This window comes from Apodemus sylvaticus, chromosome 19, assembly GCF_947179515.1.
Source record: "Apodemus sylvaticus chromosome 19, mApoSyl1.1, whole genome shotgun sequence".
NCBI lineage: Eukaryota > Metazoa > Chordata > Mammalia > Rodentia > Muridae > Apodemus > Apodemus sylvaticus.
The window spans coordinates 1,173,826-1,193,301 of NC_067490.1; the positions used below are offsets into that span (position 1 = coordinate 1,173,826).

At 41.6% G+C, this 19,476-nt stretch overlaps 1 protein-coding gene across 1 annotated transcript; it reads right to left on the bottom strand.

Moving 5' to 3' along the window:
• Positions 1–237: 237 nt before the first annotated feature.
• Positions 238–2,450, bottom strand: LOC127669770 (class I histocompatibility antigen, Gogo-A*0101 alpha chain-like). Its single transcript, XM_052163978.1, has 5 exons — positions 2,378–2,450; positions 1,869–2,138; positions 1,342–1,617; positions 498–773; positions 238–368 (listed from the first exon to the last, which is right to left on the bottom strand). The coding sequence occupies exons 1-5, from the start codon at positions 2,448–2,450 to the stop codon at positions 238–240; spliced, it is 1,026 nt and encodes a 341-aa protein (XP_052019938.1).
• Positions 2,451–19,476: the final 17,026 nt, after the last annotated feature.

Sequence of the window (19,476 nt, forward strand, 5' to 3'; positions counted from 1 at the left end):
GATCCCTGTGTGCTTATTCTAAATAGGGAATGTCATTCTGACATCTGAGGGCTGAGAAAGTCTCTGCTATCTCTGTCATTGTAGTAATGATTCTGTTCATTATTTTCTTTATGATTCACAATGGAGTTACTCTTAGCACATCTGCCCTGTATGAACTGCAGCTGTGTGCATGAAATCTACTGTCATGTGACAGGGCACTCTCACAGCTTGTGATTGTTATTTCCCTGGAGACATGACCTAAGACCCTGACCCTTTCTTACCTCTAGACTTCCTCTTCCATATCAGAAAAGTCACCATTGCTCCCCTAAGCAGAGCTCCAAGAATCACAGCAATGACAACAGGCATAAAGGGAATGGTGGTCTCAGGCTCTGGGAAGGAAATGAAGGGAAGCAGAGTGAAGACTCTGACCTTCAGCTCTCTAACTTGCCCCTGCTATAGCTGTCCCTGAAGACTCCCACTTTATCAGAAGAGTATCCATGCTCACTTCCAGTCCTTACCCCATCTCAGGGTCATGGGCTCAGGAAGCCCCTCATGATTCACATGACACTTGTATCTATGCTCTTCTCCAGAATGAACCACAACAGCTGCCCACTTCTGGAAGGTTCCGTCCCCTGAAGGCCTGGTTTCTGACACCTCCACCTGTACAGTTTGGTTGCTCTCATCCCTTTTCCAGATTAGGGTGATTTCAGCAGGATAAAAGTTCAAGGCCCAGCACCTCAGAGTGATTTTCATGTCTGGTCTGACCTTACGTGTCACACGTAGTTTGGGGGTGTCTGTGGGAAACAATTGGAAATTGAGGACATTTGGCACTCTTTCTGGGGATCAATCAATATACATGTAACTTTGTGAGGGTGGACAGTAGATTTATCCATAGGGAGAGATGCCAGCCCCACACAGCATACTAAATTCAGGATATGGGTGGGGTAATCTGTTCCTTGGAATGTTTCAGAATCAACATGAGCCAGGTCAGAGGAAGAAATGCTATATCTATCTCTCTGTAGGAGGATTGAATTCTGGGTCAGAATGGGAGAAAATTAAAGACTCAAAGACACTGGGAATAGACCCCAAATTCATTGTACGTGGAGAGTGAACAGGCCTGAAGGAGATTATGGTTCACAAATTAAATGGAAGGAACTGCTGCTTAATTCGCAGACTGAACTCTCCTTAGAGAATGTTAGCACTAGGGAGAGTCCCTCTTTCATTTTGATTCAAGAAAGCCACAAGCCCTCTTTCCCTTTGATTAAAGATAGAGTTAGTATTTCAGTTTCTCCCTGCTGAGGAAAAACCCTCAGGGGACAGGAGCTCCTGTCTCAGAACAGATGGGGCAGTGTCTTTCCTTACCTGTTCTCAGCAAAATCTCCTTCCCATACTCCAGCTCTGTGAGAAGTGTGTCCACACATCGATGCTCTAGGTAATTCTTCACATTTTCTGTTACATCTAATGAATCCCATTCTTCCCTGAGAATCTCAGCAAACTTGCCAACTGCAGTCCAAGATCTCAGGTCCTCATTCAGCCTGATATAATCGTGGTCATTGAAGGATACTTCAACGAATCCATGACTGAAATACCCTCGAGGCAGAACATAGCAGCCATACCTCCTCTGGATTGTATAATATCCTGAAGAAGAATCTAATTTCAGCCACTCCAACAGGCCCTAACAATGGATAGGACCCTGCAGAGAAATGGTTTCTTTCATAGACCCTTTCTAAGTGGACTAATTTAGTCTAAAGTGAACAGAAATTTAGAAGTCTCCCATGGCTCTCTTGAGCCATGGACCACATTTTCCAGGGGGAAATCTTGGACATGGAGTCCAGGATCAGGCCTATGGAAAACTGGAAATTTGAGATTTCTGAGTGGGACTCACTCACCAGTTGAACTGTAGTTGTAGATTTTGAGCATCCTTTGCAGTACTTCTGTGAAATCCTGAAAATAGCTCAGGACCTGGTCTGTGCTATCCTTCCAGTCCTCTGGTTTCTTTTGATCTATCCATGGTGCACAGTGCTCTGTCCTTTGAACATCTCTTCTGCTGTTGAATCTCTCAAACTGTATGTCATCTACAAAGCCAACACTGATGAACTGGGGATTAGGCAGCCCAGGCACGGTGAAGAGAGTTTGGAAAAAGCCAAGAAAGTTGGTACCTAGGTATAGTGAGTCTTTAGATGTTAACCCCATACTAGGACCCCATGGTGCTACACAACACAGCCCCCAGGAATAGGTAGGGTTAAGAAACAAGAGGCAATGGTAGGATGTAAAATGGTGAATTGAATGTAGGTTCTAGCTAGGCTAGGGTAAAGACAGCTTCTGGGTGCTCCACCCCTAGAGTTGGAGTCCTTTGTTTGCTAAGGCGTGTCCTTTCTACATGGACAACCCCACTCACCATCTCGATGGCTGGACAGGGCCAGCAGAGCCTGTAGCAGCAGGAGGAGAAACTTGGTAACAAAGGTCTTCATCCTGTTTAAAAAGTGGAGACTGAGACTCAGAGTCTGCTACTATCTGTTCATTTCATAATCCTGAAAGGAGGAGCCTGATTGGTTTCTCTTAAGAATTCCCAAAGGTAGTGATAGAGGCCGCTGGGGTTTGATGATGGAAAGATGAATGCCTGGAGGAGATCTCTCTAGGGCCTTCCCTTCGCAGCTCAATTGCAGCTCAGATGCACTGCCATGAAGGGATTTCAGTCATGGATTCTTAGATTTCTTAGGCATCAATGGCCCCAATTAAATCTCAATGAATGGTGACATGAGGACTTTGACTACAGTTGGTAGGACAGTTGAGAGGCTCAGACAACTGTGGGAAGGGTTAGATTAGTCAGAAGTTGTGACGACATACCTGGAAGTTGAATATAGGAAATCACTCCTCACACAGCTTGACTATGGAAAATAATTTTGCTTAGAAGAGGTAAAGATAGAAAATGTTCCATGTTCTCTGTGGCTGGAGCTCTTGTCCTCTGAAGATTAGTCCCAGATGGCTAAACCTTCATTCAGGACAGTCCAGTCTGTGAATTAAACAGCAGGACCTTCCATTTGCTTTGTGAACCATGACCTCTCTCAAGCCTGTTCAATGTCCATGCATAATGACTCTGTAGTCGGACTCCAATATTTCTCAATCCTTCATCTCCACTCAGTCAGTATGAGAAGTCCATATTCCTAAAGGGAAATCCAGCATCTCCTCTCTGTTCTGGTTCATGTCATTCATAAACATTGCAGATTACCCCATCCATATCCTGAATTTAGGCTACTGTGTGGTCTTGCCACGCCTCTATCAAGCCCACTCTCCTGTCCATTCATAAAAAAGGTAACTTGATCACTGATGGATCCTCAGGAAGACTGTAAAATGCCCTAAATTTTCAATTGTTTCACTCAGACACCCTTAAAATACATGTAAATCGTAAAGAAAGACATGACAGAAAAATCACACTACGGTGATGGCGAGGACTTGAATGTCTCCCAAACTGAAATCAACATTAAAATAGAGTGCACAGATGCAGAGCTGCAATGACAGACATGGCAGAGACCTGTGGCTCAGCTCTCAGAAGTCAGAGGGAAATTTTCTACTTAGAACAGAAACCCAGGATTCGAGTTGCCCTCTTCATGTGCAGTCTTCCATCATGTTTATCTGGATCTGCAGTCACAGTTCTGGACACCTATCGGAGATAAGTACCAAGTAATTATTCTAGGTCCTCTGGATCCTGCTGCCTCCCAAACTGATAGTAAACTTCTTTCATCAAGCCCAAAATGAGATAACCACTCAAATATAAAAATAACAACAAAAATAACAGGAAGTAATAATCACTACTCCTTAATATCCCTTAACATCACTGGACTCAATTCCCCAATAAAAAGACATAGACTAACAGACTGGATAAATAAACAGGACCCTACATTTTGCTGCTTACACGAAACACACCTCAGGGCCAAAGACAAACACTACCTCAGAGTAAAAGGCTGGAAAACAATTTTACAAGCAAATGGTCTTAGGAAACAAGCCAGAGTAGACATTCTAATATCAGATAAAATTGACTTTCAATCTAAAGTCATCAAAAGAGGCATGGAAGGACACTTCTTACTGGTCAAAGGAAAAATCTACCAAGAAGAACTCTCCATTCTGAACATCTATACTCCAAATGCAAGGGCACCCTCATTCATAAAAGAAACTTTACTAAAGCTCAAAGCACACATTGCACCTAACACATTAATTGTGGGTGACTTCAACACTCCACTCTCCTCAATGGACTGATCAGGAAAATAGAAATTAAACAGGGACACAGTAAAACTAATTGAAGCTTTCGACCAATTAGATTTAACAGATATATATAGAGAGAGAACATTTCATCATAAAGCAAAACAATATACCTTTTTCTCAGCACCTCATGGTACCTTCTTCAAAATCAACCATATAATTGGTCACAAGACAGACCTCAACAAATATAAGAAGATCAAACTAATCCCATGTCTCCTATCAGATAACTATGGAGTAAGACTGGTCTTCAATAGCAACAAAAACAACAGAAGGCCCCCATATACATGGAGGCTGAACAATACTCAATGACACCTTGGCCAAAGAAGAAATAAAGACAGAAATCAAAGACTTTTTAGAATTTAATGAAAATGAAGGCACAACATACCCAAATTTATGGGACACAATGAAAGCAGTGCTAAGAGGAAAACTCATAGCCCTGTGTGCCTCCAAAAAGAAACTGGAGAGAGCATACACTAACAGCTTAATGGCACACCTGAAAGCCCAGAAACAGAAAGAAGCTAATTCACCCAGAAGGAGTAGAAGAGAGGAAATCATCAAACTCAGGGCTGAGTAGAAACAAAGAGAACCATACAAAGAATCAACAAAACCAGGAGCTGGTTCTTTGAGAAAGTCAACAAGATAGATAAACCCTTAGCCAGACTAACCAAAGGGCACAGAGACAGTATCCAAATTAACAAAATTAGAAATGAAAAGGGAGATATAACAACAGAAATGGAGGAAATTCAAAAAATCATCAGCTCCTACTACAAAAGTCTATATGCAACACAACTGGAAAATCTGGAGGAAATGGACAATTTCCTAGACAGATACCAAATACCAAAATTAAACCAGGATCAAATAGATCAACTAAACAGTCCCATAACCCCTAAAGAAATAAAAGGAGTCATAGAAAGTCTCCCAACCAAAAAAAGCATGGGACCAGATGGTTTTAGTGCAGAATTCTATCAGACCTTCAAAGAAGACCTAACACCAATACTCTTCAAACTATTCCACAAAATAGAAACAGAAGGAACACTACCCAACTTGTTCTACGAAGACACAATTACACTGATACCAAAACCACACAAAGATCCAACAAAGAAAGGGAACTTCAGACCAATTTCCCTTATGCATACCAATGCAAAAATACTAAATTAAATTCTTGCCAACTGAATCCAAGAACACATCAAAACAATCATCCTCCATAATCAAGTAGGATGCAGGGATGGTTCAATATACAGATTCCATCAATGCAATCCACTACATAAACAAACTCAAAGAAAAAACTACATGATCATTTCATTAGATGCTGAAAAAGCATTTGACAAAATTCAGCATCCTTTCATGCTAAAAGTCTTAGAAAGAACAGGAATATAAGGCCCATACCTAAACATAGTTAAAGCAATATAAAGCAAACCAGTAGCCAACATCAAACTAAATGGAGAGAAACTTGAAGCAATCCCACTAAAATCAGGGATTAGACAAGGCTGTTCTCTCTCTCCATATCTTTTCAATAGAGTACTTGAAGTTCTAGCTAGAGCAATTAGACATCATAAGGAGGTCAAAGGGATACAAATTGGAAAGGAAGTAGTCAAACTATCACTCTTTGCAGATGATATGATAGTATACTTATGTGACCCAAAAAACTAGACCAGAGAAATCCTACAGCTGAAAAACAACTTCAGTAAAGTAGCTGGTTATAAAATCAACTCAAGCAAATAAGTAGCCTTCCTATACTCAAAGGATAAGCAAGCCAAGAAAGAAATTAGGGAAATGATACCCTTCACAATAGCCACAAACAATATAAAGTATCTTGGTGTGACTCTAACCAAACAAGTGAAAGATCTGTATGACAAGACCTTCAAGTGTCTGAAGAAGAAAATCAAAGAAGACCTCAGAAAATGGAAAAGTCGTCCATGCTCATGTATTGGCAGGATTAATATAGTTAAAATGGCCATCTTGCCAAAAGCAATATACAGATTCAATGCAATCTCCATCAAAATCCCAACTCGGTTCTTCATAGAGTTAGAAAGAGCAATTCTCAAATTCATCTGGAATAACAAAAAACCTAGGATAGCTAAAACTATTCTCAACAGTAAAAGAACTTCTGGGGGAATCAGTATCCCAGACCTCAAACATTAGTACAGAGCAATAGTGTTAAAAACTGCATGGTATTGGTACAGTGACAGTCAGGTAGATCAATGGAATAGGATTGAAAACCCAGAAATGAACCCACACACCTATGGTCACTTGATCTTCGACAAAAGAGCTGAAACTATCCAGTGAAAAAAAAAGATAGCCTTTTCAACAAATGATGCTGGTTCAACTGGAGGTCAGCAGCAAATTGATCCATTCTTATCTCCTTATACTAAGCTCAGCTCCAAGTGAATCAAGGACCTACACATAAAATCAGACACACTGAAATTAATATAAAAGAAACTGGGGAAGACCCTGAGGACATGGGCACATGGGAAAAGTTCCTGAACAGAACACCAATAGCATATTCTCTAAGATCAAGAATTGACAAATGGGACCTCATAAAATTACAAAGTTTCTGTAAGGCAAAGGACACTGTCAAGAGGACAAAACATCAACCAACAAATTGGGAAAAGATCTTCATCAACTCTACGTCTGACAGAGGGCTAATATCCAAAATATACAAAGAACTCAAGAAGTTAGACTCCAGAGAACCAAATAACCCTATTAAAAAATGGGATACAGAGCTAAACAAAGAATTTTCACCTTAAGAACTTCAAATGGTTGAGAAGCACCTTAAGAAATGTTCAGCATCATTAGTCATTAGAGAAATGCAAATCAAAACAACCCTGAGATTTCACCTCATAATAGAATCGCTAAGATTTAAAAACTCAGGAGACAGCAGGTATTGGCAAGGATGTGGAGAAAGAAGAACACTCCATTGCTGGTGGGAATGCAAGTTGGTACAACCACTCTGGAAATCAGTCTGGCGGTTCCTCAGAAAACTGAACATGACACTTCTGGAGGACCCTGCTATACCACTCCTGGGCATATACCCAGAGGATTCCCCGGCATGCAATAAGGACACATGCTCCACTATGTTTATAGCAGCCTTATTTATAATAGCCAAAAGCTTGAAAGAACCCAGATGTCCCGCGATGGAGGAATGGATACAGAAAATGTGGTATATTTACACAATGGAATGCTACTCAGCAATTAAAAATGAATTCATAAAATTCTTAGGCAAATGGTTGGAACTAGAAAATATCATCCTAAGTGAGGTAATCCAATCACAAAAGAACACACATGGAATGCAGTCACTGATATGTGGATATTAGCATAGAAACTCTGAATACCCATGACACAATTAATATATCAAATGATTCCCAAGAAGAAGGAAGTAGAGTGCTCTGGTCCTGGAAAGGCTTGATGCAGCAATGTAGGGGATTACCAGGACAGAGAAGTGGGAGGGGGTTGATAGGGGAATGGGCAGAGGGAAGAGGGCTTATGGGACTTATCGGAAAGGGGGAACAGGGAAAGGGAAAATCATTGAATGTAAACAAAGAATATAGAAAGAAAAGCTCTTTTGTTATGGTATATTTGACACTTGTCTTTAAATGTCCCACACTGTCACCAGTGAATGAGTATTATAAGTAACTCTTAGTATGTCAATGAGATCTCAGTCAGTTATATCTTAATTATAGGATGTATTGATGCAGATAAATATAGTAACCTCTGCAAATCCACGCAGATACTCAAAACAACTGAGAGCTGGGAATGTTGCTCGGTTGGGTCCTTGCCAAAGATACAGAATACCTTGGGCGCCATCACCCTGGCACCCCATAAAAACATAACTAACAAGATACTGGCATTAGTAACAGTGACAAAGCTTGTAAACTAGCTCCTGAAGTTCAAGAGACTCCTCAGCTACGTGTCACACCCCTGTCCAACCCAGCTACATTAATCAATATCTCACAAATAAGAGAAAATTAAAATGCTGGCATACTCCCAGTGATAGAAAAGAAAGGAGTGAATATAAAAATTTGAAATGGGGCTCGATGCCAGAAGAAGCAGGTGAGGGCAAATTCCCAGGCTGGAATTTCCAGCTGAAGGCCTCAGGCAGGCGCTTCTGCTCTGAAGGCCAGCACTGGGAGTTTCCACATCTCCATTTACACTGTCCTCTCCTTAGCTATGTAGCATGCTCTTGCCTGGACAATGATGATTTGAAGCTGGGACTCATCTCCCTAGGGTGACAGGTTCCTAGAGCAGCATGAGCTACTGTACACACAACTACCAGAGTGAATGACAGGGGAAAGTCACCATTCTGTCTCACCATTCCCAAAGGTAATAGCCACAGTGTCCCTTGCTTATGTCCTGCTGCTGTCAGCTGCCCTACCCTTGACTCAGACCAGGTCAGGTGACAAAGCAGACTGGAGGGCAAAGCTCTCTTCCTAATCAAATATAAAGTGTGAGCTGATGGATGGGTTTCACAGCAGCCCTTCCACCCCCCCAGGAGAACATTAGTATTATTTGAGCACTTAAATTTCTCACGATATACTTAACAACTCCTTTTTAATTTTTCTGTGTATGTTTGCTTGCATGTATCTTGATTTTTGAGACAGGGTCTCTCTCACTGTTGTCTTATCTGTGGCCTGTACCTCAGTGCCTAGATCAGGCTGTCCTTGAACTCCTAGAGATATATTTACTTTAAAAAGTGCTCAGATTAAAGGCATAGGCCGCCAGTAGTGGCACTTAACTTCTTAATACTTACAAATTATTCCACTGGAAATTTGTGTTAATATGAACAAGTGACTTGAGCACTCTCAGTGTGTGTCTGTCTGCCTGTTTTTTTTTGTCTGCTTATTACACCCATATTTGTGTGTGTGTGTGTGTGTGTGTGTGTGTGTGTGTGTGTGAGTGTGTGTGTGTTGGTATGTTGGTGTAGGAAGGTGTCATAGGCTTATTTGAGGCTTCATTCTTTAGCATGCTGCTCACATACTTTCAAACAAATGTGTCTCACTGAATTCATCAAGTCATCTAGGCTCCCTGGCCAGCCATCTGCAGGAGCCCAGTCCCTCTTCCTCAATGCAGGGAATATACTACTGTGGATCAACTTCCCAGCACTTTCTTTGGGTAGTGGGTAGTAGGTATCATTTTGAGTCCTATATCTGCTTCAGTGCAGAGTGGGGTGCTCATGTCAGGAAAGAGGTTCCACGCAATTCTTCAGACATTATCAGATTACCTTGCAGTCTCTGGGCAGATGGGGGTATTTTCATTCATACCTGTTCCTATAGTTCATATGCATGAGAAGCAACTCCATGCTGTGTCCCTTCAGGGAAGACTTCAGCTCACTAGCCAAACTGTCCCCCTCCCACTCACTCCTGAGGATCTCAGCTGACTTATTGACTGATTCAAATGCTTTTTCAGTGTGATGTAACTGTGGCCATTATAGTATCCTTGGTTGTAGTACCCGCCACAGAGCACATTGCAGATTGTGTGATAGCCTAGCCAAGACCCCTCTCTCAGCCATTCTCACTGGGTTCAGTCATTGGCAGGACCCTTCAGTGAGTACACCCCACCCAGATAGTGTTCTAACCTCCAAATTTGGACTTAAATCTGGACAGGAGCTCTCCGGATCATATAGTCTTCATGGGTAATATTTTCCGGGGTAAACCTCTGATATGGTGCCTAGGGGTAACCCCTTCAGCTAACCAAGAATGTTGGGATTTCTGGTGGAGTTGTCTCACCAGTTGCATTATGGCTATAGAGGTGGAACAACACTTTTTTCAGTTCCTCTCTGAAGTATTTTGTGAGTCTCAGAGTTCTCTCTGTCTGCTTCTCCCAATACTCTAACCATGGTAATAAGGGCTCCAACCTGGGCTCTTTCCTCTGCTGTTGTATCCCCGGTACTGTGTGTGGTCCCTATAGTCAGAAAAGATGAACTGGAGTTACAGAAGTCAGGCCAGGTCAGGACGGTTTGGAAATAGAGCAGAGAGTTTGAACCTACAGGCAACCCAAAGTGAAATTTAAACCCTTCTCCCAGGATTCCAAGCAGGTATTGGGTGCGGTTAGATTTGGAGTAGAGCAGGGGAAAGGCTCAGAATGTACAATGGAGAAAGAACATAAAGTGGTGACTGAGTTAAGTTGGGGACTAGGTTTTCCTGATGCTGCCCCAGGGGAGATGCATTCTTTTTTCTCTTCCAGGTGAGGTCCTTTTTCTCCTGACAGATACACTTGCCCTCTGGGTGCTGGGTCAGGCTCATCACAACCAGGAGCATCAGGAGGAGAGCCTCAGGGACAAAGGTCTTCATCCTGCATGAACAGTGGAGACTGAGTTTCTGGTACTCAATGTTCCCTTTACAATAAATCTTTATTTGAAGGAGACTGATAGGTTCTCTAAAAATTCCCAATCATGTTGAGTCATGGGAAGATGAACTCCTGGAAGAGGAAGCTCTCGAGCCCCGCATCACCAACTCAGATTCATCATGGAGTCAGGGATACTAGGAGCTTGTCTGGGGACAAGTTGCTTACTCTGATTGTTTTCCCCCTCATCCTGGTCACAATATCCTCTGAGCCCATCCCAGAGGCCAATAAATCAGCAGTTCTCAAACATTTTGATGTCAGAATAGCCACACAGTTTTAGAAATTGATCTACAATCAAAGGAAATCATGATTATATCAGTCCAAGTTAACTGTGTGAGAAAGTGTGAGATTTCAGATATTTGTTGCATTGAACATGTAAGTAATAAAGGGCACGAATGCATGAAAGCAGAATATTTGCAAAAAGCAACAATATTTTTCAAAATACAATGAAACGTTAAAAAATAATAGATGTGAACATTTCTGCTTGTTACATGTTCATCTTCCCCATTAGAGATCTCTTGGACTTTAATCCTATTTTCTTAATATCTTAGTTTAATATGCAATGTAGAAAATACAGCTCTATGTATTAAACATGAAGAATATATAATATATTAAAATATATTGTATGAATATAATATATTAAAGATATCAGAAGAAATATTTTATGATACATATATAATATAATACATATAATACATTATATATGTGTACCTATATATATTTGGTTTTACACACACAAACTCACACACACACACACACACACACACACACACACACACGTTTGATATTTTGAGACATGAGTTCTCTGTGTAGACCTGCCTGTCTCCCTGTCTTGAAATTTAATATGTAGAGGAGGCTGGCCTTGATCTCAGAGATCTACTTATCTCTACCTCTAAAGTTCTGGGATTAAAGGTGTTGACAATTACTTTACAGTTTAGGAAGAATATTTTGAATATTTAAAAAAATTAAATTTATGTTGCTGTCAGGCATTGATCAGAAAAGTGTATTGGGCTTGGGTTTAAGGCAAGAGAAATTCTTTGTTATTCAGTTGGTGAATACAGAGGGTGTTTGAGATCCCAGTGTAGTACCAAGCCTTTCTTAAGGTGAGCTTTCAAACACAAAGAATCATGTTCTGAATTCACATACTTCAGTTGATCAAAACAGTTAGCCAGAAGCAGAACTACAAAAGCCAAAAACTTTACCTAAGTTGCCAAATATAAATGTCCAGACATTATAAATATATATCATAACTTACAGTTTTCATAATTGTTACAATTCAATTTATATTTGAGAAAAGAACATTGTATTGCACTAAAAAGGGGAATTGTAGAGAGATCATCCTCTGTATTATATGGATGCTTCACCTGTCAATTAAAAAGTTTATGGCTTATGGTTTAGGCTGGAAATAGAGGTGGCACATTATGAGGAGAAAGAATTCTGGAAAAGAAGTAGTCAGGGAGAGGAGCCTGAAGAAAGGTGAGGAGACAGACACATGGACACATGGTCCCTGAGCACAGGTAACCAGTCACATGGCAAAATGCAGCTTAAAATAAATGGGTATTGTTAGTTATAATCTAGTCAGAAAAGAGCCTCGCTATATGGTCAAGGTATTTGTAAATATAATTTGAGTCTGAGTCGTATTTCTGGGAGCATGGAGCTGAGAGGAAAAACAGGTTTAACTACAACAGGTCAAAGCCTTATTTCTGACACTTGTAAAAACCTTGGCTTGGCCACCCCTCTACATTATGCCAAAGAAAAAATAGAAATAGATTGCAAAGAAGACAAAGGACACTACTTAATGCGGTCATGATGGCAATAGGAACAAGACGTTCAATGACTCCCATCACCCCCCAAAACACCACTGTCATCTTTAGGATGCTCAAATACAAGGCAGGAGCCTTGAAACATCATAGGCTGGGATTCATTATTTCCTGGGAGATGATCTGACAAGATGGTCAGAATTTTCTAGACTCTCTTTCCTGAAACAAGTTTCCCTCTGGCTGGCAGCAGGCTTAGCTCCTTCTATTCCTTCCTCATGATATTACTGAGAAAATTCAAATTTAATCAAGCCCCTTGTTTCAGAAAGCTAGTATCCATAGAGACAGGCACTACAGTGCTTCATTAGTATCTCTTCCCTTCTGCCAGAGCCTTCTGAGTTTACTTCTCAGTCACTAAATAAAATAAGCCCATGTCTGAAGCAAGCATCAGAATATAAGAGGAACCAAGGTTAGAAGGCATTCAGTGTCTTAACTACAGGCTTAAACTGTTGTAGTTAGTGTCAGGTCTGTGTTCACAACTCACTCTCTACAGTGATTCCCTTGAAACCATTAGATCTGAGCTCAATTCCTAACACCCAAGTCACATGGCAGACAGATGATATGATGGTATATATAAACGATCCCAAAAGTTCTACTAGAGCACTCCGACAGCTAATAAACATATTCAGCAAAGTGGCAGATACAAAATTAATAAAAAAAAAATCAGCAACCCTTATTATATGATAAACAGGACAGGTGGGAAATTAGGGAAATATCATTCATCACATTGTCCATCAATAATGTAAAATTTCGTGGTGTAACTCTAAATAGGCAAGTAGAAGACCTATGTGATAAGAACTTGAAATGCTGAAGAAAGAAATTGAGGAAGATATCAGATGATGGAAAAAACTTCTGTGTTCTTAGATTAGTAAGACTAACATAGTGAAAACGGCCATGTTAACAAAAGCCATCAACAGATTCAATGCAATTCCCTATAAAATTTCAATGCAATTCTTTATAGACTTAAAAGAGCAATTCTCAATTTTACATAGAAGAACAAAAAACCCAGGATGACTAAAACAATCCTGAACAATGAAAGAAATTTTGAGTCACCATTCCTGACCTCAAGCTGTACTACAGACCAATAGTAATGAAAATTGCTAGGTATTGGTATACAATAAATAGAATTGAATCAAAGTCCTTAAAATAAACCCACATACCTATGGGTATCTGATGTATATCAAACAAGGTAAAACCATACAATGGGAATAAGGAAGTGTCTTCCACAAATAATGCTGGTCTAACTGGATGTCTTCATGGAGAAGAATGCAAATAGATCTATATCTATCACCCTGCACAAAATTCAAGTCCAAGTGGATCAAAGACCTCAATGTAAAACTAGATAAAATAAATCTAATAGAACAGAAAGTGGGGAAGAGCTGGAACTCACTGGCACAGGAGACAACTTCCTGAACAGAACACCAAAGGTTCCAGTTCTAAGATCATCAATTGATAAACAGGAACTCATGAAACTGCAAAGCTTCTGGAAGGCCTTAAAGGACAGTGCCAATAAGACAAAAAACATCAGACTACAGATTGGGAAAGAATCTTCACCAACTCTACATCTGCCAGAGGGATAATATCCCAAATATATAAAGAACTCAAAAAGTTAGACACCAACAACCCAAATAACCCAATTTTTAAAAGGGCACAGAGGTAAACTGAGAATTCTCAACAGAGGGATCTCGAATGGCAATGAAGCACTTACAGAAATGTTCTCTATCCTTAGTCATCAGGGAGATGCAAACAAAACTGATGGTGACATTCTATCTTATACATGTCAGAATGGCTAAGATGAAAATCTCAAGTGATAAAACATGCTGGTGAGGATGTGGAGCAAGGGGATCACTCCTTTCTGGGTGGGCGTGTAATCGTGTGCAACCACTTTGGAAATCAATGTGGTGGTTTCTCAAAAAACTGGGAATAATTCTACCTTAAGACACTGCTAGGAAACTCCTGGGCATATACCCAAAAGATACCCTACTACACCACAGAGATACTTACTCAACTATGTTCACAGAAGTTTTATTCATAAAGGCCAAAAACTGATACGACCTAGTGGTACATCTACACACTGGAGTATACTATTCAGCTCTTAAAGACATCATGACTATTGCAGGCAAATGGATGGAACGTAAGAATATCATTCTGATTGAAGAAACCCAGACCCAAAATACAAGTGGACTCTAATTATAAATTACAAGTTTCCCACAATACATTCCACAGACCCAGAAGCTAAATAAGAAGGAAGGCTCATGAGAGGTTGATAGAATCTCACTTAGTAGGGACAATAAAATAATCATAGGTGACAGATTGGGGGAGGGAACTGGAAGGGAGAGCAGACAGGGAGGGGAATGAGGAGTTTCAGAATCAGGTGTGGGGAGAAACAGGAGAGAAGGTCACAGGGCCAGGAGAATAAATGGAAATGTGCATCATCATGAGGGTGGTGGTGGGGGAAATCTCAAGGATACACCAGAGATCTGGGATAGGGGATGCTACCAGGAATCAATGAGTGAGAGTGGAGACTGGAAGGCTCCCGCCAGAGAAAAAGGAGGGAGGTGATTGGAGAATGGGTGGAGAGAAGAAGGCTTATGGGCCATATGGGGAGGGGGGAACTGGGAAAGGGGAAATCATTTGGAATGTAAACAAAGAATATAGAAAATAAAAAATATTTAAAAAAAATATGTGCGCTAAGATTTATAGACTATAGCTTTAGGGAGATATTTAAAGTTAAAAAAAACTCTTTAAAAAAAATGAGTGAGGGTGACCTTATGTGAGACTCATAGCAGTGGGGATGTGTAACATGAAGAGGCCACCTCCTGCTGCCAGGAGGAACCCCATTTTAGCAATAAGGACACTTACCCAACCACAGTATTTTCCACCTCAAATTTATTGTGTCTACAAGAAATGCAGAGACAGAGGATAGAGCAGGGACTGAGGGAAGGTCCACCCAATATCTGCCCTAACTTGAGACCCATCCCATGAGTAAGCACCAATTGCTGACTCTACCAATAACACTCTGTGATGCTTGTAGTCAGGAGCCTAGAGTGACTGTCCTCTGAGAGGCTCCATCCAGCAGCTGACTGAAACTGACACAGAGACCCACAGGCAAACATTGGATGGAGCTTGGGGACTCTTATGGAAGATTTAGGAGAAGAACTGAGGTCCCTGAAGGAGATAGAAACTCCACAGGAAGACCACAGAGTCTTGACCACAGAGTCAAACAGAACTAAGAGACTGAACCAAAGGAAAGAGTAAAATGGGCTGGACATAGGCCCCTGTATATATGTAGCAGAACTCAATCTTCATATGGGTACTCCAATAACTGGAGGAACTATCTCTAAAACTAATGTCTGTCTGTGGAATATGTTCCTCTAACTGGGCTGCCTTGTCTGGCCTCAGAGGGCGAGGATACTCCTAACCCTTCAGAGACTTGATTCACCAGGGTGGGTATAAACTGAGGAGAGGCATCCGAGATCTGAGAGGAGAGGGGGAGGGGTATAGTGGAGGGACTGTGTGACTATTGGGATGTAAAGTGAATAAAAAAATGATTAAAATTTCAAAGAAATTTTAATGGGAAATATGAAGATAAAATCAGCAGACATTATTTTTATTGTGTCTTGTGATTGTATTTAGGAAAATAGTTGTGACTATTTGTAAAAAAAAAATCAGTTCATATGCACTTTATTAATAAGTTCAGTAAAGTCAGCATCTCAAAATTTAAGTTTTATTGTGTTAAAAATAGATTCGCCCAATTATGAATACCTTGGAAGGCTGAGCCTGTCTACTGACATCTCAATTGTTGAGCATTGCTGACTCAATGGCCTTTCAGATTGCCTCAAAGGACATTGTCAGCATGGTCAGGAGAACAAGCATCAGAGTAAACAACTTGTCTTATCACTCACTGCTCCTAGGAGCCCAGGCCCCAGAACTATGATCTGAGTTGGGGTGAGGGACATGGCCTTAGAGACTAATTCCAGAAGCCCATCTTTCTATGAACCAAACCAACTACCCATTATTCTACCATTGGGAATTCTTAGAGAAGTCAATCAGCCTCCTCCATTTCAAGATTATAAAGTGCAATCTGAACACTTACTAGCAGACTCAGTCTGCACTCAACCACAGGATGGAGCCCTTGTGCCCCAGGCTATCCTGCTGCTCATGGTCAACCTGGCTTTCATCAAGTATCCAAAGGGTGAGTGTGAGAATCTGAACGAAAGGGACCTAACCTGGGGAAGCAAGGGACTCTACCCCTATGGGCATAGCACCTGGAAAGCTTATGTCTTCCCTAGCCCAGCCAGAACTTCTGTTCCCTTCTCCATCTTTCCCCCTGATCCCTCGCTTCTTCAGGAACAGAGCTGTGGACTGGCATTGGGTTCTGGGCAGAGATTTGACACCTAAAGTTCCACTGTATCTAGGCTCACAGTCTTTGAGATTTTTACAAACCTTCCTAGCACATCTTGGAGCTCCTGTTTATCTCTACCCATTATGTGGATGATAGACAGATCCTAGGACTCAACAGCAGATCAAAGAGTCAAAGGGTAGAGCACCAGGTACCATGAACGGATTAGCAGAAGCCAGAGGTTTGGAAAGAGGTAACACTGAGCATCCTGAGAGAAACCAGTTCTTGAAAGAAATGATGAAGAAAGTTTTCCACATCTACTACCAAATCAGAAATACCAAACTTTAAACTTCCCGTGGGGTCTCCCAAGTATATCTCGAATGTGTTACCCCCAGAAAATGTGACCAGTGGTAACTAGCAGGCACATAGCTCAAGACACTGACCTGGGTTTCTACACAGTTAAAATCCAAATCTGTCCACTAAGAAAGGCTGGGACAGGATGGCCACACCATGGGACCTGGCCTGTTGGAGTGGTTGAGAGTGAGGGCTTTTCCAGGATATGACACAATCCAGAGGAGGTATGGCTGTGATGTGCTTCCTGGAGAGTAATCCATTTACAGATTCCTAGAATTAATCATCAATGGCCAAAATGATATTGCACTGAATGAGCACCTGTACAGCTTGACAACAGTTGATAAAATTTCTGAGATGCCCAGGAAAGAGCTGGAGGGGTCAGGTTTTGCACAACTTGTGAAGACTGAGAATTGTCAGGGAACAGGGACAGTACCTGAAGTAATAGCTTGCAGCAACTACTGACACCGAGTCATTATTGAATCAGTGCAGTTCCCATTCCTGCCTCTCTCAGGACCCTCCTCGTGCTGAGGCAGGACCTCAGCGTTGCTTGGAGGTTAAAGGAGTGGAGTCTATCCTTGAAGTGATGTACTATGGGAAGGAGACTTTGCAGAGAACAGGTAAGGATGTAAACTACCCCATCTGCTCTGAGACTGGAGCTCTTGCACCTTAAGGATCCCTCCTCAGCAGGGAGCAGCTGGAATACTAACTCACTCCTCAATCCAAGGGAGAAGAGGGCTTGTCTGTTTCTGGATTCAGTTAGAGAGAGGGACTCTCCAGACGGCTAAGCCTTCTCTCTGCACAGTTCAGTCTGTAAATTAGGCAGCAGTTCCTTCCACTTGTGTTGTGAACCTCTCCGGCCTGGTCACTGAACATCTCTGTCACTTAGTGGTCTGACCAGTGTTTTTCTGAGTCTTTCATCTCCACCCACTCAGAGCCCAAAGTCCATATTTGTAGAGTAAGATCCAGTATCTCCTTGTCTGTGCTGGCTCATGATGATTCTGAAACTTATTAAGGAATAGATTACTCCATCAATGTTCTGAGTTTAGGCTACTCTGTGGGGTTGGCACCTCTCTTTCAAGCCAGCCACATTCACAAGGTTTCATGAGCTTTGATGGATTGCCAGGAGGAATGCAAAATAGCTTAAATTTTCAAGTTTACCTTAGATCTGCCCAAAATACATGTGACCCATAAGGTCAGATCTGAAGGAAAATCACCCTGAGGTACTGGGCCCTGAACGTCTACCCTGCTGAAATCACCCTGACCAGGCAGAAGGATGGAAGCAATGAGACACAAGACAGGAAGGTGGCAGAGATCAGGCCTGCAGGGCATGAAACCTTCTAGAAGAACCTTCAGTGGTGGTTCCTACTGAAGAAATACAGACATCATGTGAATCATGACAGGCTGCCCGATTCACTCACCCTGAGAAGAGGTAAGGACTAGTGTGAGTAAAGAGACTATTCAGAGAGTGGGAGTCTTTGTGAGAACTGGAGAAGGATCGAGACTCAGAGCTGGAGGTCAGAGGCCTCATGCTTGCTTTCATTTCTTTCCCTTCCCAGAGTCTCCTCAGTCCACCATACCCATCATGGCTATTGTTACTGCTCTGGTTTTTAGAGCTCTGCTTACAGGAGCAGTGGTGACTGTTCTGATAAGGAAGAAGTCTAAAGGTAAGGAAGGGGCAGGGTCTGAGTTCATGTCTCCATTGGAACAACAAGCCCACACTGTGTGCCCTGCCACATGAGACAAAAAGCGTCACCCACAGGAGACCAAGTGAGGAAACAGTTGAGCCTACGGGAACATTTCTCGTCCTGACATTGTTCTCTCTGTTGCTCTGCCCTTGTCAATTAGACACTTGGTAGATTTACACAAAAATGTAACCTCACTGAAGAAAATACCATCAACAGGTTACCCTTATGCAGGTCTGTAAGGTATTTTCTAGATTTTTATTGCTATGGAAGAGCCCAACTCACTGCTGGGCAGGTGTTCCTGGATTGTATATAAAAGCAGGTTGAAGAAGCCAGTAAGCAGCAGTTCTCCATGGAATGGTTCTGCCTTTATGTTCCTGCCTTGAGTTCCTGGGCTAACGTTCTCAGTGGTAAAATGTGACCTGGGACTTGACAGGTGAAATAAATCTTGCTTCTTCAAGGTGGTTTTGTAATGGGGCTTTGTCACAGCAATAGAAAAGCAGACTGAAGAAACCATAATTAATGATGGATGGCAACTTCACGACTACTGCAAACTTGTTTTTGAGAGAGGGCACTGGTTTTTATGCTTACTTCCAGTTTTTACTTATGTGTACGCTTGTGTGTGTGTCTGGTACATGGTGATCTATTGGAGATGGCTGTGATACCCAGAAGATGTCATCTAATCCCATGGGCCTTTAATAACAAT